The 26,913-nt window shown below is 43.0% G+C and overlaps 2 protein-coding genes across 2 annotated transcripts in view; one reads left to right on the plus strand and one right to left on the minus strand.

The window, feature by feature from the left end:
• EVC2 (EvC ciliary complex subunit 2) overlaps positions 1 to 11,472 on the minus strand; it is a 127,608-nt gene extending 116,136 nt beyond the window's left edge. Inside the window, exons 1-2 of the mRNA XM_066573293.1 lie at positions 11,018 to 11,472; positions 5,058 to 5,109 (exon numbers count right to left, since the gene is read on the minus strand). Coding sequence (XP_066429390.1) covers positions 5,058 to 5,109; positions 11,018 to 11,272 — 307 coding nt within the window. The 5' untranslated portion in view covers positions 11,273 to 11,472. The remainder of the gene's footprint in view (positions 1 to 5,057; positions 5,110 to 11,017) is intronic.
• Positions 11,473 to 11,616: 144 nt separating this feature from the next.
• Positions 11,617 to 26,913, plus strand: part of EVC (EvC ciliary complex subunit 1) — an 86,053-nt gene continuing 70,756 nt past the window's right edge. Inside the window, exons 1-2 of the mRNA XM_066573294.1 lie at positions 11,617 to 11,945; positions 26,439 to 26,561. Of these exons, the coding sequence (XP_066429391.1) occupies positions 11,778 to 11,945; positions 26,439 to 26,561 (291 nt within the window). The 5' untranslated portion in view covers positions 11,617 to 11,777. The remainder of the gene's footprint in view (positions 11,946 to 26,438; positions 26,562 to 26,913) is intronic.

The raw sequence follows: 26,913 nt of genomic DNA on the forward strand, positions 1-26,913 counted from the left end.
ATGTTGCTTTTAAAATATCTGATTGCTTGATAAAAACCTCATCCGAGGCGCAGTTCCTCCTGATTCTCCTGAACTGTCCATATGGGATTTCAATTTCCATTTTTTGGCATAGCAGCTAAAAAAGTCGAGATAACTATTGGAATCAACAGGCTTAAAGTACGTTTTGGTGTGGATAGTTTTATCTGCAATATATAATTCTAAATCTAAAAGCACAATGCTTGACGGGTCAAATGTGCCAGAACTTCCAACCCCCACTGATTTTCATTAGGAACATCAACAAATGCTTCAAAATCAGCTATAGTGCCATCCCAAATGATTAGAACATCATCGATAAATCTCTTATAAAAAATGATATGTGGGTCCCTTATTGTTTTCCTCAAATGCCTCCATGTACAAATTTGCGTAACCTGGGGCAAATTTTGTCCCCATTGCGGTACCTTTTATCTGTAAATAAAAATCGTTATTAAAAACAAAATAATTGCTCTGTTATAGAAAATCAATTTCTTTTAAGGCCACCCGCATACGACTTGATTTCGATTACAGAATCCGCGATCGTCACCCACACGGATGGTCTGTGGTACGCCACACCCATTAAAAAAAATGAAACATTCACATGTCCACTCACATGAGTGAATAGCAATTGCGATTTCCATGAGTGGATTAAAAATCGCAGCATGTTCTAGTTTTGTGCGGTCTCCATACGGATGGCGTCCATTGCAGTCAATGGAAGCTGTCTGACCCGCAGCCCATCCGCAATTGACATTGTGGATAGGCTGCGGGTACCCGCCTCATCACCTAGCGATGCCATGGAAAAAAACTAATATTTAAAAAAAAAAAAATGTGTACTGCGCATGAGTGACAGCAAGCATCCACAGTACAGAAAGCAAAGGTACGTGGTGTTGCAAGTCGGGGTCAGAGCCGGATTGCGCTACAGGCTACCACATGCGGAATCCAACCTGGTCGTGTGCAGGCAGTCAAAAATGAAAATTTCTTGATGGTGTAACATAAGTCGGTCTTAGTCTGAAAAGCCTTTAACTGCTCTGATGCCCATAGAATGGGGAATGTTGGTGTATAGTAATTTTACATCTAGAGACAGACTAAAAGACTTCTTCCACACTAAATTCTCCATTAAAGACAAAAGGTGTGTGGTGTCTTTGAGGCATGCTGGCAGGTAGGTAACGAATCTTTAAAGATGGTGGTATACATACTCAGATAGCCCACTTGTCATGGAGCCCACTCCAGAGAAGATGGTTTGTCCGGAGTGGCTAGAGACATTTTAATGGGTTTTTGGCAGGAAATAGAAACAAGGTTCCTCTGGGTTGGTAAAACAAGTAAATTTGCTTTCATTTTTAGATTTCACGCATCTTTGCTGGAACACATGCCCGCCATGATTATTCACGAGTACGCGCATTCACTTAAAAACGTTGTCATGGCCACCCTGCCTCCATGTTACCACCAAATAGAGGACAGAAAATTATATAAATCTGACCAGATATTTCACCTGTAATGAACCTGTGCTTGAGAAAGTAGACCGTTACCTCCGAAACGCGTTGCACTTTCCATATACCTTTTCTGTTTATCATTATTAGAAATTCTACATCACTGGATCAATCCTAGTTCTACCTTCATTGTTTGACATTCCCGGATACCAGCGGGTGTTTTTGACGATTTCCAGACCCCTCTTCTGAGTGAGAACCTCAAAGTCTATCAAATGTATCATACCACTGATCTTTGAACCAACAGTTTGAGTGCTAGATTTGATTTTGTTTTCTACATCTCTCCGCTCTTATGACCGAGTCTTCCAGAAGTCTTGGGTTATCTCCATTACGCTCTCCTCTTGGGATGTTCTAGGGACAAGGGGTTGCGTTATTTGGATTTATACGCCTTTGTAGACCACAGGTGTGACGGTCTGCCAGGAGGTTAGGCCGCTTATACCAGGTGAGTCCTTTCCTTTTTTATCTTTGTTTTTTATTCCCTGGAGCACTGTTTTGTATTTAAACACTTGTTTCTTCTAAGGATTGGGAAAAAGGTTCAGCTATTTTTCCACAATCAGTGCCACTTTTATCCACATGTCATTACAGCTTAGCTCCATTCAAGTGACTACTCAACCCAGCCAATGGACCAAAGCACCAAAGCTTCAGAAAAAAAAACTGACCGTATTTCGCATCTTGGACAATCCCTTTAAGCGCGTTTCCTTAAGAGTAGCCTAATCCTTCACCGGCAACCCTTTGTGTTTCTCCCAATCCACATTATGTATAATTAAATTCAACCATTTTCTCATTTACGGCTATGTCAGAGACCATCATATCACGCAAAGTCTTAGGGAAATGTCTTTTTGCTCTAATTTCCTCTTAAAACAACAGTTTCACATATTATATTTTCCATCCACACTTGAGCACAGGATATAGCAGAGCAATAAAGGCGCAGTGATTGAGTATCTGTCAGTCATACTCTATCATTATCTTGTCTTTATTTTGCCGCCAATCCAGAAAGCAACATAGAGAACCTTCAATTATACTTAACAAAGCCAAGCTGAGTAATGGCTGCGGAGAAGCCACGTCTCCCCGCTTCCTATTGAGCATTATTTGCCGCTGTTAAAAAAAAAAATCTAAAATGTGCACAAACATTAGTGGGTTTTTCTTCAGCCCTGCAAAGTCAATAATTACAGCTTCCAGAACCCTATGTTTAATGTGTCGCCTTCTCCGTTACTAATGCAGGTCAACCCTCAACAGACCTTAAAGGAGATGTCCCGAGGCAGCAAGTGGGGTTATACACTTCTGTATGGCCATAATAATGCACTTTGTAATATACATTGTGCATTAATTATGAGCCATACAGAAGTTATAAAAAGTTTTTTACTTACCTGCTCCGTTGCTAGCGTCCTGGTCTCCATGGTGCCGACTAATTTTTGGCCTCCGATGGCCAAATTAGCCGCGCTTGCGCAGTCCGGGTCTTCTGCTGTTCTCTATGGGGCTCCGTGTAGCTCCGTGTAGCTCCGCCCCGTCACGTGCCGATTCCAGCCAATCAGGAGGCTGGAATCGGCAGTGGACCGCACAGAAGAGCTGCGGTCCACGAAGATAGAGGATCCCGGCGGCCATCTTCAGCGGTAAGTATTGAAGTCACCGGACCGCCGGGATTCAGGTAAGCGCTGTGCGGGTGGTTTTTTTAACCCCTGCATCGGGGTTGTCTCACGCCGAACGGGGGGGGGGGTTTAAAAAAAAAAAAACCCGTTTCGGCGCGGGACATCTCCTTTAAGCTAATACACGCCCTGTCAAACAACGCCGGTCTCTAAGATGCCAAACATTGCTGCAAGTTCTTGCCTAATCAGTATAAACAGCCATCATGGAGTCTTCCGCTATTGTGTGTGCCTTGAACCGCTAATACACAAAGTGGATTTAGCTCATCAATGGCTGCAGCCATACGGTAAATACCGACAAGCTGGTTTATTAGTGTACATGACATGGTCTAAATTCAATGACGGAGTATGGATTAGATAAAGGGTAAACACAACTATCTAAATAGAAAGAGATAAAATAGTATAAAATGACAGTTAGCTCTTATGATTTTTGGCAATAGCTTTCTACAAGTAAACATTACAAAGGATGATGCTCTTTCCCTACACTCATAGCCAGTGGCCGGTAGTATATCACACAGCCAAGCATCCCGTTGCTGCAGGCGGTAAATACATATACTTGAACTGTCTACTTCCATCAAGTTGGTATATAAATCCTGTTTCGTGATTTAGTAAGTTGTAGCTGCATTCTGCATGGAAAATGTGTGATATTATGTACGAATACATAACTTTCTTTCAGACCACTACATAACTGGTCAGATTTATAATTTAAGAATTTGGGAAAGCTGGGTGCCAGGTTAACTGAGGATTTTTTGCAAGTGAAAAAATGCTCTTTGCGTGTAGATTGAGGCCTAAGAACCAATGGGTTGAATTGCAAACATTAAAGGGATATTTTCAAAATTGACTTTCATCACCAATGCATTAGATATGGAAGAGAGATAGAAGTTTTCCAGCAACTTGGTGGTACAAAAGGATTTCTTTTTTTTCAGCATTTCAGTAAAAACATGGATAAAAACCCAGCATGAACATTTTAAATGTCTACATGTTTCAAGCAGAAACTTTTAGGCATGGCTTAAGAACTTCTGCTTGAAACATGTAGGCGTTTAAAATATTCCTGCTGGGTTTTATTATCCATGTTTTTACTAGAATGCTGAAATAAAGAAATACTTTTTATACCAATTGAGCTGCTAGAAAACTTCTATTTGTCTTCTATGTTACCTAGCAGTGGTTCTCTGCTTCCATGAACTGATCAGCCATTAATTGCAGTGCCTATATATTGAAAGCAGTTATTGTCAATGAGACTACCTCTTTAACGGAGAGTGATGTGTGTATGTAGCCACTATTCATAGATCAAGCACTCCTATACTATAGATTTGTGGGGGTTCCAGAGGTTAGACTCCCCTCATTTAGAACTAACTGCATGGTATATCCAATCCATATGTTACAAACGTCTATTGTGGTAAAATCTTTTTAAGTGAAATGGAGCAGCAGCTATGACACTTGAGTACCTTAAGAAATGCTCCATCCATTAGGTATTATCAGAGCTTTTATGGCTCTTATACAGTGATTCACACCAGTGTTCATGACTATTAAGGAGCTAACTGAACCAGTAGAACCCCGTTTCGGGTCAAACTTTGCTAAAAGCTCAATTCGGGTTCGTGCGAAACAAACCTTTTAGCAAATTTCGAATAGAAATAGTGATATTGGTTCACTCAACACTACTCTGCACAAAATACATGGGCATAGTACAGTTTTTGGAGGATGTGTTAATTTTTCAGCAAGTCAACAGTATTTAATGTCTGTATGTGGAACAGGTGGCCCGGGGTTGAATATATGCACCTTGTAAAGAATCCTTGATTGTCTGCTGCCATAGCTGGCAATGATCTGTGAAAGAATGTTACCCCCAAGGACCTAATTCCCTGCTGGTTTTACATAGATGTAAGCAAAAAAGTGGAGAAAACGGAGGAAATAAGAGAACACAAACCTTTATTAGATGCAGGTAAAGCTTCAGTCCTCGCTTGTCCATTATCCCATCTCTATAAGGGTAAAATAAAAAGACAGTAAGAATATAACTGGAGCAAAGGTAAAACATGGCCATCACAGAGATACTGAATCCCAGTGAAGGCAACTCCACTATGACTACATCCATTATTCAATACACCACTCGACAAGTTAGTACTTTGGCCTTCATGCTGCTACAGCCTGGAACAGCTACATAAGGGATTGATGAACTCATCCCAGGAGGTTGCATTTTGCATGCAACTCACACGCAATCTACATGTAATGAGACCACAAGCAGCATGGATGTTCTGGACAACAATTACCTGATAGGTTTCCAGTATTGGAATTGGCAACCTATGTTGTGAACATAAAAACACAATCTAGGGAACATGCATAAAAAGTATCTTTTCTTGTTGACTGGCAATTATGGCACACTATTGGAATGCATTTGTGTGATAATGTGGCGCCAGTTCTATACACTTGAGAATCCTCAAATTTAGCTATTTTACTGCTTTATAAAACCTTTCTCTACAACGTGCTCTTGAGCTAATCTGGTATTGGTCGCTCAGCAGTTTGGCATAGCAAATGTGACTGACTGGTTTGGATTTGTGAAATATTAGACCATACTCCCAAACAGAAATCCATTGATGCTTAGAAAAATGCAACTCATGCCAGTCATATCAATATGGTAAAGATGCTCATGCCCAGGAATAAACTATTCCTGAGCCAAGGTGTGAGATTTGTCTCAATTAGAACTCTTCCCTGATGCAGAAAATAGGGACATCATTTTGGTATACATATAATCGTACTGTTACCATGCGGTAGGTGCGGCTCCTCCCAGGGCGGCGGGGTGCTGGATCCCGGTGAGTGTAGCGGCCGTGCATGAGCTCCCTTTTTATGTGCTGTTGGGAGTTCAATGTCTCCCTCTCTCTTCAGTGGAACAGGACAGGAGCTGCCTATGTGACCTGAAACACCTTCAGACTAGAAGTATAATCAGTGTCCTCAATGAGGAGGAGCCAGAATAAATGTGTACAGACAGGCGCTGATTGGTCAGCTGAGATACACGCCTGCCAGATGACCAATCCATCCACACACCAGCAGAGAAGTGCTCACGTTGGCGTCCAACACCTAAATGATACTGAGCATGCGCTGGTGTATAGATCCCATAAGCCGGAGCTGATGCTATGTTGTCACCCAGGGCTTGATTCGACATGCCTGGCGAGCCGTGACAAGGACGAGTTCAGGAGCGTAACAAAACTTAAAACATGAGTGCCATTGAGGTCCTGTGACTGCTGTGGAACCCCTGGAGGAGGAGGTCCTGCACAGTTTCGCCAAATGGAAGGAGTTAAGCATTATACTCCCCATTACGTAAGACTGGTGGTAATTCTTGTTTAAGAAACTGCTTATTGCTGTTCTGCAATAAATGGCATGCATGTATGTTGTATATTTGCAAATACTATCTATATGTTATAATGGAATATGTATACACGGTGTTGTATAGTGCTCCTGCACTATCTGAGGCATCTCCTTGTGTTTAAGTATATACTAAGCTAGCACCCATGCCCTGGCATTATCACTGGGCAGCAGAAGTCATAGTTTCCTAGCTGTCTGCTTCTGGGGGGAGGTGCAAGGGTCAATGCAGGCTTAGGAAGAGCCAGGCGCTAATGTATGCTCGCTGTGACTGCCATAACCCTGATAGAAGGTGGCAAAGTGGAGGTTATATAAAAGAGTTTTCCGAGACTTTTATTATTGAGGAGTTATCTTCAGGAGAGGTCATCAATAGTTGATCGTGGGGGGCCACGACTGGGAATTCTCACTGGGGAGATGGTCGTTGGGCCTGCTGTCAGTACGGACAGCACTGGAATCAGATAGCACTGTCTGTATTGTAGTAGCCCAATTTAGCCTGGTTAAAATCAATGGAAGTTGTGCCTGAAAAACCTAATCAGGCCCCTGCAATGTTGACAAAGCTATCTGCTTCTAGTGCTGTCAATCCCGAGAGTTGACCCAGAGATCGGCTGATCATCAGGGATGCAGAGCCCTGATGATTATCTATTAATGACCTATCTTGAGGACATGAAATAATTCTGAGGGCCCGTCCTCCATCTATACAGAGCACGTACACATCCACTTATAATCACTTTGTAATGTTTATTGCTATGCTTGTATACACAGGATACATCATCAATAAGATCTAAAGGTGCTTTTACACAGAACGCTTATCGTCCAGTGTAAATGCATGCACCGACTGAACGACGAACAGGAAGTCTTTTTACTTCTAGTTTGTTCACCTCTTTACTGTGAATGGAGGCGAGTGGACCGGAATGATCCCCGGCCGCTCCGCCTCCATTCATTAGCAATGCTTGTTCCTGTGTAAAAGCACAGTAACGATTATCGTTGAGACAGCCTGGTGGGCATCTGTAGGCCAAGAGATCATCCCATGTAAAAGCACCCTAATAGGTTATTTGGGATCATCTCATAAGAAATAAACCCCAGTGATAATTGATTGCTCCAAGTCACCTCCAAATGGAGTTGTAGTTTGCTGCTCTGTTTCAAGCTCATTACAAAGTGTGGGCCCACCATAGAATCTACTAGTACTCTAGTGGGTCAAGCAAATACTGTGTTCCTGCCTATTATGATATTATGGAGAAAACTAGAACAAGCAACGGATTCTGATGTGATCATGCAGCCCTAGTTTCATCTGTGCAAGCGGCTGCTGAATGTAATAACCTATGCAAAGAGAAACTTTTAAAAAAGTTGGCAAAAAGGTTTAAAGATTCAATAGAATTGTCCTTTTCAATGGTCCAACAAATCCATGTAGCATATCCTCGTGGCATTGCAAATGGCAATAGATCTATAGGTTGTAAAATCATAGAATGGTAAAGTTGGAAGGGACCTCTAGGGTCATCTGGTCCAAACCCCTGCTCAGTGCAGGATTCACTAAATCATCCCAGACAGATATTTGTCCAGCCTTTGCTTGAACATTTCCATTGAAGGAGAATTCACCACCTCCCGTTTGATTCTCAGCCAGTACAAGAGATAGCCAGTCCATTCCAGTAAGAGTGCAGTCTTATTTTAAGGTTCCTGAATAGAGGTGAGCAAGTATACTCGCTAAGGGCAATTGCTCGAGCGAGCATTGCCCTTAGCGAGTACCTGCCCGCTCGAGACAAAAAGTTTGGGTGCCGGCGCGGGGGAGCGGTGAGTAGCGGCAGTCAGCAGGGGGGAGTGGGGGGGAGAGAGAGATCTCCCCTCCGTTCCTCCCCGCTCTCCCACGCAGCTCCCTGGCCGCCGGCACCCGAACTTTTTGTCTCGAGCGGGCAGGTACTCGCTAAGGGCAATGCTCGCTCGAGCAATTGCCCTTAGCGAGTATACTCGCTCATCACTATTCCTGAACTGGTAAATGCTGCACACCAAACTCCATCCGTACCGACCATACAGTATCTTAGTATGTAAATTGCGGACCTTAATTAACACAATCCAAACCATCTTCCCCGACTAATATTTCCTAATTTAACGTAGCGATTGATACCTTTGCAGACTAGGTCAGGAAACTGATTTGCAATTACAGCAGATAAAATCTTAGCATATATAATAAAGCCAGTATTGTTATAAGCTTATATCCAGCAAGACATTCATACAGCAATAATTCCCAAAGCAGGAGTCATTTCCCCAGACCTGAAAACTAATTTCACAAGTTATTACTGATTGAATTGAATATTAAATCACAAATAATGAATATGGAGATTTCAGAGCTCAAGTCAGACCGGGAATCATTGATATGAAACAAACGTGTTCCTTATACCAGACGAGTTCACTATTTGCAGATTTACAGTTCTGGGCTAGTAAATCAGCGTTGCCTGCATTACTGAATTAATAGGGTGCAACTTGTTTACTTTAGGATATCAGACACTCAGGGCATGAAGTGCATGTGGCCATATTACAGTTCTGCTTTGTACGGAACCATAAGAGGGCTCCCATTCTAGTGTACGAGGTTTAATGTACCCATGACATCCACAGGCCAGTGAAGATGCCAGTTTCCCTAGAGTCAGGGTGAGACTGGCGTATGTGCAGAGGAGCCTGATGCGTCTGCATGTGCTGGTCCTGCTCTCACATCCAGGACATCGGCATCTTCACTGGTCGCAATAAGAAAGACTTCGGCAGCATCCAGGGTGCAAATTGATATCCAAAGTTTTATTCCCCCATCACAGAAAAACAGGCAACGTTTCGGCCATGTTGGCCTTTGGTGGATTCAATCACCTGTCTCTTTGGCTACTGCATAATCTATGCCCAACCCCTGGAGGGATATACAATTTGTGCTGCTGGCGACCTGCTTTCTCTGGGCATCTTCACTGGTCTGTGGATGACGTAGATGTCCTCCACATCAATCAAAGGCAGAGGCGCTGGATTACAAATAATCCTTCCGGGGGCTGATACGTCCTCTGAAGGATTTTCCGGACAAATACTATTCTCAGGATAGGTCATCACTAGTTGATTGGCTGAGCTCTGTTACTTGGGACCCCAGTGGATCAGCTGTTCAGGCCCCCGCAGTCAGCGCCACAACACAGGGTACGCAGCAGAAGCACATAGCGCTGACCTATGGCTGCCTGGTACTGGTAATTGCAGGAGCAGCGGTCTGATTTTAATGGGAGCTACACCTTCAATTACCGATGCTGCCCACTATACAGGGGTCAGAAAGATCTGCTTCCACTCCGTTCCCTGTGTTGTGGTGTTGATAGTGGGTGTTTGAACAGCCTGAGCGGCAGATCCCAGCCGGTCAACTATTAACAACCTATCCTGAGGTCATCAATGGTATTTGACTGGAAAACCCTTTTACGAAATCATTACGTTGTAGAAGTTTTATAGAGCTGTCATACAGACAGGGCTGGCGTTAGGAGGGGGGCAAACTGGGCAATGGCCCAAGACCCCCAAGTAATCTAACAGGAAATGTTAAATTAAAAAAAGATATTACCTCACCTCTCACTTCCCCACTGGCGCAGTCTGTGCTGTTTTGCTCTCCACTTGCCTCCTGGCATGCAATCACATGAGCAATCCTTAGCCTCAGTGATAGTTTTTCAAACTTGCGTGCAATAGTGTGGAATTTGGATAGCCAAATAACCCCCAAACACTGGTTCATGTGCTAATACACTCTGTGGCAGTGAGCGTATATGCAAATGTGCCAGTCTGTTTTAGCCCTTATAAACCTGCGATTATTCCTGCAAGTACAATATATTTTGTGAGAAAATGTGATTGTTCCCAGCAAGGGAAACTAAGTAATCTTGTAGATATGATACCTTTTAATGGCTAACAAAAATACATGATGTTATAGCGAGCTTTCCAACCTCACATCTCATCTCTGTACATGCAATTTTCCTGCAACCACACATTGTTTATTAGTGAAAATCAAAAAACGCATCACATTTGCATACAAATCACGTTTACATGTGAGTGTGATACAGTTTTTTTTCACGCAAGCATAGGAATAAATGGGTGCACAAAAAAATAGGACATGAAGCGATTTTTCTATCACTTTTCTCATGTGAGTTCCATCCATATCACAATCAGACAGGAATCGTGCAAGGAAATTACCTATGTAAATATGGCATTTAAATGAAAAAAAAATGCATTGCACATATATGCAAATCGCATGGCATGCGAGTGTGATGCGAGTTTTTCAAACACCTATATGAAATAATTGGTCATACTTGAACAAGAATCACCCCAAAATTGAACATGCTGCGATTTTCCTATCTTGGACTCTCATTCTGAGAAAGTAATTGCCCATGTATGTAAACCTATTGAAAATAATAGGTTCTTTTCCTCTGCAAGTTCCATCCATATGGCATTGGACAGAACTTGCTCAAGTTTCTCGCCCATCAGACACCAGCTAGCTATCCCTTTCACACAATGGATACATCACTGCATACATTACGGTCAATGGCTTCTTACCTGAACCATCAAGCTATCTCCAGAGTTTTGGTCCAGAAGCTGACAATTAGAAATGGCACAGGGTGATCTAGCATTCATATGGACTTTGGAGTCCTCAGAGCTTCTTTCATACACTTTAGTCTTCTCACTGGAGGTGCCAGGCATCATGGAGAAGGCAGAGTGCAGAGAAGTCACATATAAAACCAGGATGGCCAGTGCCACATATGGGTGCCCCCTGAAATGTGCTGTCATCCACACATAGATGACATCTTCCATGATATAAAAGGTATTTGTATAATAAATACAATTTGGGGGTATCAGCTTGGCATCCAGTCAGCCCTGCTTGGCATCTTCATGGTGGTGGCTCCGTTTGCTCAGCTCTTCAGCGGTGATAAAGTAGTTGATACAATGTTGCAAGTTGCACGGAACTCGTTACATTGTTGTGCAAAAAACTGAGCACTTCCAGGGGGAGAGGAAGGACTTTGGGATACAACTGTGAAAAAAGTCAGATTTAGGAATGTGAGATCCCTCCTCCTGGCTGAGATTGGTGGTGGGAGCAGTAATGTGAGCCTTCTCCTTCCTCTTCTGTGTTCTTTGCATTATGGGATTTGTAGTGAGGTCTCACAGCAAAACTTCCATGGAAACTTTTCTTGAGCTGAAAACTTTACATTTTTACCTTCCGGCTGTGCATTTGGGGTCACAGCAGCCTCTTGTATACGTATGACAACACTGGAACATGTCCAAGAACTCTATACATGTATCCTGAGCTACACTTACAGCCATGGCAAGTAGTAGTTGCTCCTCTGATGTAGTGCTGACCTTCTCAGTGGACTCCCTCCAGGTGGTCCCCGGGCTGCTGGCCACTGCTGTGGTGCTGGGTATTGTGATTGGGGTGGTGGCTGCAGGACTCCTGTGCTGGTATGTGCTCCTGCCACTACTCTCCAGGAAGGTAGGTGACCCTTATTCATGTATCTCTATGTGAAGACAAATGTTTACAAATATTCCACTGTTTGTATCACTGCCAGTTTCAGAGAAGTGTATTGTAACACATTGGTAATACAGATAAAGGGACGTGCTGCAGATGACATTACAAACGGTCATCTGGTTTTGCCTCCTATATTTTATTTACCTCTGGGCAAATACTGATCAGTATCTGCCCAATAGAAAATAATAGCAATATGGAGGCAAACACACAAAAACAGGTCATGCGGTGTTTTTCAAAATAGTCATGATCTATACTGCCATGTGAACAGATACATAGATTTATATTACGTAATTTTGGATTATGGTCCACAAAACACAAACCAAATACAGAACTAGAATACGCTCATCTGAAAGTAGCCTCAGGGTATATTTACTCAGGCAATTTCCCAAGCGAGTTCTGTTGCATTGTAAAATGGACAGACTTGCATAGGAAAAGAACCATTAATCCACACAAGCATTTTTTCCTCCTCCTTTTCTTGGTCCGACAGTCTTGAGTTTGAAATGTTGCTGCATATCCTATTGTTGTGCGATTCATCTTCAAAAGTTGGCCATTATTTTCTATGGAAGCATGAAAAAAAAAACATTGCATGCCATGCGATTTGCATGCAAGTACAATGCATTTTTAATATTGGAATGACATGCGATTTTATCTTTTTTTTCATGCACATATAAAACACGCAAATCTGATGTAAAGATTTAGTTTTTATCTAAAAAATGCATTGTCGACATATGGAAATTGCAGGGAAAATGGTCACTTTTTCCCCCTGATGTACAATGCATTCACCTTTTGTGAATACACCCTGAAAGGGCCCATTCACATGGGAGTATTTTCTGTCCATATATTTTATGGACTCAGGGCTTCAACAGATGAGCATGTAACTTAATACACTTGCTCCTGCACAATTTTTTGCCCATTGAACAAGTGTACCTAACACTCGTGCCCGTGCAAATATGGAGCGTATTTGCGCAGACACTTCTCCTTCAAGTGGGCAGGGAAATCTCCCCACCCTGATTTTAAAAGGCTAATTTTCCTAACGAGGTGTAAGTGATTGCAGGTATGTGCTGCATATAGTGCATACTTGCAAAGAATGATGTGTGTGTTTTTGCACTTGTGAAAATGGGCACAAAAGAAAGATTAAATCAATGGGCTCTATTCTCTGTTATTTGTGCTGGAATTTCCTGAGTGTATAATCACAGTGTGTCACGTTTGTCTGTATAAGCCCTAAATCTGGATGCATTATGGGCATACAGATGCCAAAAATGCACATATACATGCTGTTAGAACTATGCCTTTTTCACAGACCAATATTGCATGCACCTTTGTGAATAAGCCCTAAGTGCTCGCCCCCTATTTATGGCAGACTATGTTGCCACTAGTAGTGTATTGCAGGAATAACACCCCTTAGTATGCTTTCTTCTAAGCAAAGAACCCTTTAATTAGTCTGTACAGGATCAGCTTCGGAGTGCAAGGTAATTTGTCATGGCACAGCTATTCAAAGCATATGGAGCTGTGCTTGCAAAACAATGAAGGCCTCGAAAATCAGCAGATTTGACCCAATTAATTTGATATCAATGACCTATACTACCGGTAGGAATAATCTGGCAACATAAAATTTCTGGAAAACCACTTTAACGCTGGATTACTGTCTTCTTATACATACATTTTATTCTCCTATTATCCTGATAAATTCACCTAAAGCAAGTGTCAAACCTGAGGGATCAGATTGTATGCTAATGAATTGGGCACTAAAAAAGCCCTGTTACACAGGAAGATCATTTGCCCATGCAACAAGTGCTGCCCAATAATGAGCCTGACATTCGGTGCTCATTCATTATGATTACATGGACATATAATCTGCACTATGGGGACAAATGATCATTTGTCCTCATACTGCTGTCATAGGTTGGCTGCACATCTCCCCGTTCACACAGGAAGATATGACGTCAATCCACAGGCATTAAATTGTCTGATTGTAACTGATGGCCTATCCATAGAATAGGTCATCAGTAGTAGATCAGCAAGTCTTCTGTCATCCGGGACTCTCAATAATCAGCTGCTTGCTGTGCCACTGCTCTAATACTCCATTTAGACGCAACGATTATCACTCAAAATGTGCTCAAAAGACGTCTTTTGAGCGAGAATCGTTGGGTCTAAACGCACGGCCATCATGCAGTTTTCGTTAACGATTCACTCATCGATGTCTTTCAGCTAGCGGAAAGACAACAATGAGTCTTATCAGGACCACGCGCGGAGTTTTCAGCGGGATACAACTGATACTATTTTTTCAGCTGGTATCTCGCTTGGAGAACACAGCAGGAGTATGCAGAAGACAGTGCTCCAGCTGGGTTCTGCATACCCTGCTCGGAGCGCTCAGTTGTATACCAGCTGAGCGCTCCGTCAACACAGCAGGAGTATGCATAAGACAGCGCTTCCGCTGTCTTCTGTATACCCCACTCGGAGCGCTCAGCTGTACACCAGCTTAGCGCTCTGGAACACATCAGGAGTGTGCAGAAGATAGCGCTCCAGCTGTGTTCTGCATACCCCGCTCGGAGCGCTCAGCGGGATACCAGCTGAGGGCTACGTGAACACAGCAGGAGTATGCTGAAGACAGCACTCCCACTGTCTTCTGTATACCCCGGTCAGTGCACTCAGCTGGATACCAGCTGAGTGCTCCATGAACACAGCAGGAGTATGTAGAAGACAGCAGGACACCAGCTGAGCGCTCCAAGAACACAGCAATCTTTTGAGCAGCCATGACCCCACTGATCATAAATTGATGGCATAATGTTATTCCATAACTATATAAGATGGGAATGACTCCTTAATGAATGTTTATCACTGAGTAGAAGAGCTGTGTATTTGGGACTTACTCCCCCAACTGTAGGGAAAGTAGGTAGGTATCTAGGACCCAGTATAGGAATATTCTGGTAGTTATTTTTCCATGCTGCGGTATCCTACTAGTCTGGTCAGTGAAACGTTTATTGAAAATTATCTACATAGAGTAATGCATCTCGGACTGACAGCGCTGAGCTCCAAGCAGTACGCATCACAGCACACATCTCTTTGATTGACAGACGTCACATTAACTTCCCATTTCAAATAATTAAAATGACAGAAGTCTGTAGGAAACTTGACTGCAATCAGATCCAGACTTCTGTTATGTAACAATCAAGTTTGTGAATTTCACCTCTGACCTCTTCTATGATACCTGCATAATACAGTACTGTATATCTGTTGACATTTATCATTTATTCAGATCGGATGCTTTAATATTCATTAGTATAATGGGCAACTTGTCTGAACCATTCATATTCCATGAAAGTGTTAATTATTCAAAGTTTTATAAACTTGACATATTTTGACTTCTTTTTTAAAGGATATTCTTATCTAAGGCCTCATTCACCCAAGCCTAATACTACTATGATGAACCCCTAGAATATGCTATGATATTAATAATTGCTAGGTGTCCCCAACGAACCTCAGAAACGTTTATCAATTCCAAAGATGAAGGAACACAACAAAGTTAATTCCATGTGTATAGGGCTCTGTTGCAGTTCTTTGCAAAGCCGGTGGCCGGGATTGCCATTGTCCAGGAGCTTTGCAGCCCCTTAAAGGGGGTTTTCCAGTAAAATATTATTGATGAGCCATCATCAGAATAGGTCATCACTAGCTGATCGTCCGGGGTCTGTCGCTGGGGAATCCGACCGCTCAGCTGAGAAGGCGAATGCTGTCAGCGACGCAAATACACACACTGAGGGTAGTGGCCGCCCCTTGTAACTGCAGGCACAGCTCTCATTGAAATCAGAGCCCTCTGTATCTGTGGTGCTGACAGCATTTGCCCGCTCAGCTGACCGGTCGGGGTCCCAAGTTACGGACCCCAGCCAATTAACTATTGATGACCTGTCCTGACGATGGGTCATCAACAGTATTTCACGGGAAAAAAATGTTAATTCTGCAGATTAATAAGAGTGCCCACAGTTGGATCCCCACCAATCAGAAACTGATGGCATATCCTAGTGATTATTTTAACCATTTTCTGACCAGTTTTATTAGTAGTTCTCATTTTAAATTAATAGTAATTTGGTGTCTGATGATGAGTGTGGTTGTATCCCATTCTCTCTGTATAGGAGTACTCCCCTCCAATTTTGCATTTTAAATCTATCACTATGCAGTGAAATTAGAACTCAGTATCGGCAAAACAAAGCTCCAAATACCCTGTTCCCCTGAAAATAAGACCTACCCTGAAAATAAGCCCTAGCATGATTTTTCAGGGTTTTTGAGGGTGCAGAATGATTTTTCAGGATTTTTGAGTATACTGGAAATATAAGCCCTACTCCAAAATGTGCCCTAGTTACAGTTAATAAAAAAGACTATGTAAATAGTGTCCAGGCAGCTATACGTGTAAAAAAAAAAAAAAGTTACATCTTTTGGGGCAAAAATTAATATAAGACACTGTCTTATTTTCAGGAAAACAGGGGTATTATAAATATATATTAAAGGAGTTGTCTGGGGCTTTTACTATTGATGACTTATCCCCAGGATAGCTTATCAATAGTTGATTGGCAGGGATCCCCTGCCCAGGTTCTCTGCTATTTAGCTGATTGCCTGGCCCACTGTCAGTGCAGACCATGATGGAATAAGATGGCGCCGTCAACATTGCAGAGAACCAGTTGGGTACTGCAGGTGTAAAGAACTCAGGTGTAATGTTGAGGAGCTAATGCTGCCTCTGAAAGTACAGAAGATGTTGTGCGGGTGGTGGTGCGACACAGATTCAGGGTACAAAAATATCTAAACTTTTATTAATATTGCTAACTGTGGAAGGAGAAGATGGTTATATAATTAAGGATCACCAAAGAAAACCGTACTGTCACACTTCCCTAGCTATCGCTAATTAGTGTTATAACCTAAATTAGTCCGTGTAGTGCTTCAACAGATGCTAGGCAAAATATTAGCTCTGCAGCTGAATGGAAGAACAACCAATAAACCTTTGTAACAATAGAGATGTATCTAACAATAGCGGATTACTGTGTACCATTTGTAATAACTAGAGATGAGCGAGCCTACTCGGTAAGGCAGTTACTTGAGCGAGCATCGCTCTTCTCGAGTAACTGCTTAGTGATCCGAGCAGGATTGGGTGGGCTGTGGGGGGGCGGGTGGGGGTGGAGCGGAAGGAAGAGTGAGAGAGATCTCTCTCTCTCACTTCTCTCCCGCTCCACCCTGCTCACCCCCGCAGCCCACCCGAGCCTGCTCAGATGACTAAGCAGTTACTCAAGAAGAGCGATGCTCGCTCAAGTAACTGCCTTACCGAGTAGGCTCGCTCATCTCTAGTAATAACGTAACCCCATTCATGGGAAGATGGTCCCAAAGCCAAAAATGGGAAATGTGAACGATTCCAAAGGAATAGTCTCTGTAACGTAACAGGGAGAATGAAGTCTTTTTACCAATCAGACACTTGCTGCTGCTATGTGGGTTGCAAGCCTGCATAACCACCTAGTGTCTTTATGTGTATACCCACTCAACGTTTAATGAGACTGACCCTCACTTACAACCTCCAATGTATTCTGTCCTGTGGTCAGGATGATGAGGCTTTCAAAGTCCATTGGTGATCTCCAGTGGAGAGAGGGATAGAGAATGGCATGAAGCAGGTCTAACAGTCCCTTTATGTCCTACTGCAGCTTTGCTCTCTCAGCAGTACTCAATGGTCCCAGCTATTGTTCAGGTAGTGTCACATAACACTCACTGAGTTCTCAGACTGCCCTCTACAACCGGACGCTTGCTTCAGCCAGAGCACAGTCCCCTTTCTAATCTGCTGGGTTGCTTTAACACTGCATGACCTCCTCTTCCCCATTCCGCACTTTTCTTCTCCTGCCAGAACGCAGGAGCTTGGTTAAGTGTCAGAAACATTTGTTTGTGTGAATAAATGGTTGCCCATCCATTCACTTGAACAATAATTTTGATTGGGGTGTGTTAATGTTTGCTAATGCCTAGGGTGTACTGTGCTTCACAAGGGAGCACCAAGATGGCTGTGCCTAACTGAACTGAGCATGCTTACTGGGAACTTTCTTGTGGTTGGAGCCATGGCTATATAAAGGATAATGTTTGCTATGTCACAGGAATGAGTGGCTGGGGCTGAGAGCTGAGATGCTGTTGGAGGCTGCTGTTTTAAGGTGCCAGAGAGGAAAAGGCAGTGGGAGCCTGAACCTCTGGATGAGAGAACAGCTATTTGGAGAAGGCAAAAAGCACTATGCAGAGGAAATTGAGAATTGGCCTGCTGCCAGTGAAAGAGAATGTGGGATTGCTCTGTAGAGCCACGATTCAAGGCCAAGGGGGACATCGAGGAGTGTTTTGGGAACAAGTTGTAAGTGAGGTCGGCCTCAGTAAAGCTGTTAGTTGTGCACACCACTAGGAACCAAATAGTTAGCCAGCTGACCTGCTGGAGTCAGCATCAATGGCTTTAGTGAGTGCTCGGACGCTGATTATTTGAATGGCTGTTACCAACTCTGAGTTCGAGTCCTTGGGAGTGACATTAAAACTGAATTAAGCCTAAACTCTCGGAGACATTTTTATTTGAGCTTTTTGAAGTTGTGTTCCAGAAATACCATACTGCGAAAAGTGATGTTACTCCTTTAATTATGAATTTTGCTTTACATTGCATAAGTTGTCTTTCCGTTCTACAGGACTGCTTCTTGAACTGTATTATTGATATTGTTGTCTATTGCGCATAGAGTAATAGTGGTTATGGGATCTAGTTAGCCGTAGTCAGTGTTAGGAAAAGCTATGGCAGGTGCGCACAAATCCAATCCTCAAGGGAGCAGAGCAGGTTATGTTTTCTGGATTTCCTCAGACATTGCCATAGGTGTTCTTACTATTAGATATCCTAAAAACATGAGCTGTTGGGGCCCCTGAGTACTGGAGTTCTGCACCCCTGATCTACAGTGCTCGCTTGTTTAAAATTACTCATTTTCATTTCTGTGTCACAAATAAACAATGCATATTTTTCTAACTCCTTCTGCTGCATCGTGGCCTGACTCTACATCGCAATATTACCAAGGCACAGCTCCCATTAAATTCATTGGGAGCTGTGCCTGTAGTACCAAACCGAGCGATGTTGTCAGCACTGTTCACTCTGACAGCTGCCCAGGGATCAGCTGATCAGCAGGGATCCCACAGACCTCCGCTGGACAAATATTGATGACCTATCTTGAGGATAAGTCCTCAATAATAAAAGTCCTGGACAACCCCATTAAGAAATTATTCAGCATAGACATTTTTTTTAAGTATTACAAAACTTGCTATTCAAGGCTGGACATTCACTTTTAAGGTCATCCAGTTTCTGGAAGGTGATCTTGTATATTAGTAAGGATGATACAAAACTCTGCTATCTTTTTCCAGTGTGACAAGACTCTTTACAAACATTGAATGACGGTATTAATTTAAAATGTCACGGTTTATACTGCCGGGGGACCAGCAAAAGCTGCGGTTTTGATTATTACATGACAACAGCCTGTTAATAACGAAGTTTGAAGAACAACATATGGGGACACAAGACATCAACATGCTGCTGAAATGTTAGCAGAGCTGTAGGGACAGAGGGAACAATCCCACAAGGCCGCTGACTGTCATCTCTGAACCAAGCGGCAATCTCTAATTATACTGATGTGTATTGCTGTGGTAACGCCATCATCGCTCTCAAGAAGGGAACCAAGAGTGGTTATTATTGCTTATGATCCTCAAGCACTTGCATTATAAGAACCCCAAAGTTGTAATGCATTTATGATTGTCTGCCAATGACAGACTGTACAAGGTGCGGGTCATGGAGTATTGTCTGAAGAAGGTTGCCTGCACACGGGCAGATTTGCATTGCAGAGACCCGCAGTGGATGTTCACCTCCAGATTCCGCAGCAAATACTGCTCATAGCATGCTATGGCAAAACGCGTTTCCCTCTACATGAGTGGAAATCAATTGCAATTTTGGCTCGCGGAGGAGAAACTGCAACATGCTCCATTTCTGTGTGGATTCTGCACGAACGGCTTCCATTGAAGGGGGGATGGGGTAATAAGTATAAATGAGGTTATTGTCATAACTGTGCTAAAATATTGTTGAAAACTCTCAGAAAGGTTTCTGAACTACACATAGCGTGGTTATTCTCGGACGTCAAAGCTAGGTTAGTAAAATAAGGTCAGTTTTTACAATACAGCCTTATTATCATTGGTCAACATATGGATTAGTCCCAGAACTGAATTTATATTTCAGAAACGTATAGGTACACATTGTCTGGGGCCTTGGACTTCACCCATCAAGTAGGTCACACTTCTAGCTATTGATGTCCTATCCTCAGGATGCATCATGAATAACAGATCGGAGGGGGTATGCCACCTGGGACCCTTAAGTATCAGCACTTTGCCCAGGCTAGTGTCTTTGTGTACTGAGTTGTTTTGCGGCAGGAAGCAGACAGCTCTGTATATTGCACAGTGGCCTTGGTTGGTACTGCAGGCAGAGTCCTATTAAAATTAATAGGACTTGACCTACAATACAAATCCAGCTCAGTATGCAGCAATAGTGAACACTGAGGGGTGGGGGCAGCTAATCAACAGAGGATCTTGGGCGGAAGACACCTGCCAAACTGCTATTGCAATAGCTAGAAGTGTGTCAACACCTTCAAGGGCTTATTGAAACGAACGTGCTCAATTTTGGTCTGTTAAAGACAGACTGACGTTTATCCATGTGTATGGTCATGTGGAACCTGTATGTGCTGTGTGTCTTTTTGTTTGTTTTTGGTTTTTTTACTTCCGTGTACCATACATTGTTTTTTTTTAAACACATAAAAAAATCAGAAGGGGCCCATTTTTTTTCCTCTAGCATTACTTAGCAATAATCCATGAAAAATGGAGCACACATAGATACTTTTACACGGACCATCAGTCCACAAATATAATATATATATATATATATATATATATATATATATATAACCTCATGTCTACATTACCCTATTGATTGTACTGGATTAGGGCTCAGTCAGACGGGCGTTTTTTTTGCGCGATTTGCGCATGCGCATGCGTTTGGCAATTTTATAAAAGCATTGCTTTGCAATGGTATCGGACACATGAGCGCTTTTTATGCGCTCGTCCGATAAATTATAGAACAGAAATCGCAGATTGCACCTATCTGCGATCTGCGATTCCTGTTCTCTTCTCTATATGCGCTCAATGGGGCCGGCGGCAGCAGCGCCGACCCCATTGAGAACATATAGTAGACAAATCATTCTCCTCTGCCACAGCTGTAACAGCTGTGGCAGAGAAGAACGATGTTTGCCCATTGAATTCAATGGAGCCGGCAATACAGCCGGCTCCATTGAAAGCAATGGGCTGCCGGCGAGCGCGGGATGAATTGTCGGGAAGGGCTTAAAAATATAAGCCCTTCCCTGCAATTCATCCAGAAATGTGTAAAAACAAAATATATACTCACCTGGTCCCGGCAGACGGAGTTCAGCCGCAGCCGGCGGCAGTTCTACTGAACTGCTCTCTGTAGTATTCAGCAGCCGGGGATTTAAAATCCCCGCCTGCTGAATGAGCTGCCTCTGATTGGTCACAGCCTCACCAATCAGAGGCAGCTCTCACTCACACCCATTCATGAATTCATGAATGGGTGAGTGCTGCCTCTGACTGGCTCAGCGCTTTGTAAAGAGACCTCTTGCAGAAGCATCACCAGTTACAGGGATTTGAGCATCCACCTGATACTACAACAGGGAACGAAGAATTAAACAGCACCAGAAGGATGCTGTGACGTTTCCTTTCCCAGAGCCAAAAGTGAGGCCGGCCTCATGAAACGCCGCTGCCCCATTGGAAACAATGGTCGAGATCGCGAAAAGATAGAACCTGCTGCGCTTTTTGTTTTCACGCTGCATTGCAAGTGTGAAAACATCGCAAATGTGAAGTGAGCCATTGGAAGCCATTAGCTTCATAATTTTGTGATTTCTCGCAGCCTCACAGTACTTGGAGATTGTGCGATTTCATTGCCAGTGTGAAGGCACCCTTAGGGCACTTTCATATGACAGTTTTTATGTTCAGTTTTTTGTGAGCCAAAACCAGGAGTGGAGAGAAAGTATAATGGAAAGATTTGCAGTCCTTCCATATTTTGGACCCGCTGCTATTTTGGCTCACAAAAAAGCTGAATACAAAAACTGTCATGTGAAAGGGCCCTTCAAAAGTACCACTCACCCCACAAAAAAAACTCATATAACACCGTTGACAAAAAAAGAAAAATGTTAGTGGTCTTTGAATGCAGTGATAAACAAAAAATACATTTAAAAAAAGGTGCAAAAAAAAATTTTTTTTAATATAAATTTGGTATTGACATAATCATACTGGTCTGCAAATTAATTTAATATATTATTTATACTGCATGGTGAACATCGTTAAAAATAAAAAAAAAACATGCGAGAATTGCAGATTTTGTTAATTTTGCCTCTAGAAAAAAAATGGAATAAAAAGCAATCAAAATGTTATGTTCCTTTAAAATAGGATAAATGAATGGCAAAAAATAAGCCCTCATAGAGCTCTGTCAATGGGAAAAAAATGCTACGGCTTCTGGAACGCGGCAACATAAAAGCAAATCCTTTTTTTTAAGTGTTTATTGTGTACAAAAATGGCAAAATATTAAAAAGAAAACTTTAGAAACTTGGTATCACCAGAATCATGCTAACCGAGAGAATTATGTTCTCTCATTATTTATTTTGTACACTGAACACCATAAGGCCTCGGTCACACGGGCGGTTTTTGCCGCGACGGATGCGCATCTGCAAATCGCGTGACCGGGGCCGAAAAATCGCCCGAAAAATCTGCTCCTAGCCGTGTTTCCTTTGAAACGGGCCGGAGCAGTGGAGCACTGTCCAGCCCATTGAATTCAATGGAGGCGGCAATACAGCCGGCTCCATTGAAAGCAATGGGCTGCGGGCGATCTCAGGATGAATTTTCGGGAAGGGCTTAGTGAGTGAGTGCTGCCTCTGATTGGCAGCACTATTGAATGAGAGCTGCCCCTGATTGGTCCCTGCGCTGAGTCAATCAGAGATAGCACTCGCTCACCCATTCATGAATTCATGAATGGGTGAGTGAGAGCTGCCTCTGATTGGTGAGGGCTGTGACCAATCAGAGGCAGCTCATTCAGCAGGCGGGATTTTAAATTCCAGGCTGCTGAATACTACTCACAGCAGTTCAGGAGAACTGCCGGCCGGCCGCGGCTGAACTCTGTCTGCCGGGACAAGGTGAGTATATATATTTTTTTACTTTTTACACATTTTTGGATGATTTTCAGGGAAGGGCTTATATTTTTAAGCCCTTCCCGAAAATTCATCCTGAGATCGCCGGCAGCCCATTGCTTTCAATGGAGCCGGCTGTATTGCCGGCTCCATTGAATTCAATGGGAAAACATCATTCTTCTCTGCTACAGCTGTTACAGCTGTGGCAGAGGAGAATGATTTGTCTAGTATATGTTCTCAATGGGGTCGGCGCTGCTGCCGCCGGCCCCATTGAGCGCATATAGAGAAGAACAGGAATCGCAGATTTCTGTTCTATAATTAATCGGACGAGCGCATAAAAAGCACCCATGTGTCCAATACCATTGCAAAGCAATGGTTCTATAAAATCGGCGATCGCATGCGCAGATCGCACGAAAAATCGCCCGTGTGACCGAGGTCTAAAAATGAAATCCAAAAAACAAATGAGAACATTTTTTTTCCCCAATCCCCCTAAAAAGATAAATAAAAGTTATACATATATATATTCAAAAGGGATGCCATTAGAAAATACGACTTGTGCCGCAAAAAACAAGCTCTCATACAGCTATGTCGAAAAATGTACATGTTGTAGCTCCTGGATTGCGACAATGAAAAATCGGTTGCTCATTAAGGCACAAACATGCTTTGGGATTAGGGGGTTAATATAATTACAGGATTTCTCCCCATTACGTATACAGGAGCAGAGCTTCTACTGTTGATGATGAACCTTTCATATAGAAAATATCAGGATATTTGAGCATATAGGAGACAGAATTGCACTTCCTTCAAGTAGTGCTGGAGTGATTAGTGAGAGTGACAACATGTAGGAACATGGTGACAGAGATCAAGTGGCTGCTGGCAGAGTGGAAGTGAGAAGATTAAAGAGGGACAGGGCTGCACAAGACGAAGGGAGCAGAGAGGTGACGATAAATGAGGAGAGTTTGGGAAATGTCACATTTAACTAAGTGTTGAGCTTAACTTTGTCCTTCACTAACTTGCAGCTTAGGAACTTCAAGGTAACAACGGGATATTGGTCATGACTGGTTTTTATTTCAGGGTTGGAGATGGGCAGATGTAGAAGTGTCTGTGCCCCAAGCAATAACTCCTCTTTGGCTTTTCAGTAATATTCTTACTCTAAAAATTCCTCACTTGTCGTCTCTTGCCTCCGGTCTTTTGTGTTCTGGCAATGCTTTCTTAAGGTGCTCTACACAATAGTCTAAAATTGATCAACATGAACAATTTCAAAGAAAACCATGGTACGTCACGTGACATTTAACAGCAAATGGTCAGCTTAGCCAACCAATGACAAACCAACATTCAGGGCTGGAACAAGGGGTACGCCTAGGGCCTCACCTCACCACAGGTGAGAGGAGGGCACAGTTTACCAGTAATTTCCATTTTTTTCTGTAATAATTAATATTCTATACAATGAGCGGTTCTATCAGCGAGGAAAGTGCTCATTATTACAGTAGTCCCGGGGAGCGGTGAGAAAAGGTTGTAATGCTCACCGCCCTTCACTCCCAGAAGATCATCTTCTGCTTCTGGCGCTGGTGCTGCACTGACTTTAGATGTCATCCATGTCAGGACGAAACTTTATTACTCCATATTCAAAGCGGTACAGGCAACGTTTCGACTACAGTTAGTCTTTGTCAAGCCTGACACCAGTTAGTCTTTGTCAAACCAGGCTTGACAAAGACTAACTGTAGTCGAAACGTTGCCTGTACCACTTTGAATATGGAGTAATAAAGTTGCTGATTTTACTTTAAAACCCTCAACGGATGCTGCCACTTCTTCCTTGTTGATGTCTGACTTGGGGACTGGAGGTCCATAGTCCCTTTAGTGGCTTGACATACATTGCTGGATACCTCTGCGCTGTTAGCGTATTGCCTGGTGTGCTGCGGGATTCTCTCTTGGATACCATGTCAGGACGAAGTGTCCAATCAGTGGCGAGATGCGTCACAGTGCCCACAGCAGAGGAGGACCCACGGGACTAGAGCGGTGTCAGCGGAGGCATGCACAGAGCAGTGGAAGTGGCGCCAGGCGAAAAGAAATGCGGAAAGGTTATTTTTTTCTTTCTGTGGTCTGGTTTGAGGTCTGAAAGGATAATGCAGCTATATTTATTGCAGGGTCTAATCTGGGAGTCAGTGCAAAATGTGCCACAGGGCCCTCAAACTACCATGTTTTATTTATAATACTGGTGTCTTCTTTTGTGACTGAGGGGCCCTTGGGCCCCATGAGAGTTCAGGGTCTGGGTGCTACTGCTGCACCCACTATAGCTATGCGCTGCGCCAAAGATATGTCCGCAAAATACTCCTTAGTCTTTGGAAGAAATTGCCAAGGGGGTCTGGGTTGAATAGAGATGAAAAGTAAACTGAGTAACAAGATTAAAAGTATACTGTGCCTTTATCTGTTTCTTTTAAACAGTGTTTAAATCTCTTTCACCAATGAAAGTAAGGTGGTTGTTTATTGACTCTGTTTATTTGTTATCGGGTCAAGTTCCATGTTCGCCAACGTGCGATTTCACCATGGATGGAGGCATTTTTGTATCAAAACTGCCTGGCATCACTTCGGGGATGTAAAGATATTCCAGTGTGGCTGTCAGCCGTGGCGCAGGATCGTGGTGTTTTTTCATTGGGGACCCACATATTGCACTCATGTGCACCTAGCACGAGGTGCAATGCTGCCGCCGATCCCAATGAAAACAATGCGCACCTAAAGATAGGACATGGCGTGATGCGCAAAATAATTGCTCATGTGTATGACCCCATTCAAAAGAAGAGGGTTCATATTTGTGAAAGATTTGTGTGTTGGAACACAATCTCGCATGAGAATCTCAGCGGTGTGAAAACGACGCAAGTAAAATGTATCATTCTGGACCCCAAGCTGTTTATGTCACAGGGGATCTTCTAGACTTAATACAATTGTAGCAAACATCTAGCTGTACAACTTGTCAGCATATGAACAGAACAGGGATCTTGAAAATGCAGATGAAATGATACCCATGATACTCCGTATTATAGCATTGCATGTATACTTTCTTATACAGGGATTAAGCTTCATTTTAAAGACGTTCCCCCATTTGACCGTTAAGAGTCGTTATGTAACTTAAAGTTTTCCATGATTTGCTGGTCGTTTTTGCAGCAACGAATGTTTTCATTAAAGAAATCTCTTTTTATTGTAGGTAAAGGAGAAAGTTGTGGCGGTGGAGAACAAACCTGATGTTATCCAAGACAACCAGGATGTGATTTCCAAAGCCAAAAAGAAAACAAAGGTTAAAGACTCCAAACTGCTGCCCCTGGTGGAGGTATGACATTACTGTAACATACATACATAGTAATATAGTATGTTAGGTGGAAGGGAGACAATGTCCATCTAGTTCAGCCTATTATCACCCCCTCCCCTCTCTTGTTGATCCAGAGGAAGGCAAAAAATGAGGCAGAAGCCAATTTAGCCCATTTGGGGGGGAAAAAATTCCCTCCCAACTCCATAATGGCAGTCAGAATAATCCCTGGATCAATTTGATAGGATAGGTCATCCATTGCTTTGGATTCCTGCCGATCAGTTGATTGATGTTACAGTGGCGCTCAGTTCAACACCACTGTCACTTCAGCCCATACCAGGCCATACGTTTCATACTTGAATGGGACTGAGCGGCT

The sequence above is a fragment of the Eleutherodactylus coqui genome, chromosome 7, assembly GCF_035609145.1.
Source record: "Eleutherodactylus coqui strain aEleCoq1 chromosome 7, aEleCoq1.hap1, whole genome shotgun sequence".
Lineage (NCBI taxonomy): Eukaryota > Metazoa > Chordata > Amphibia > Anura > Eleutherodactylidae > Eleutherodactylus > Eleutherodactylus coqui.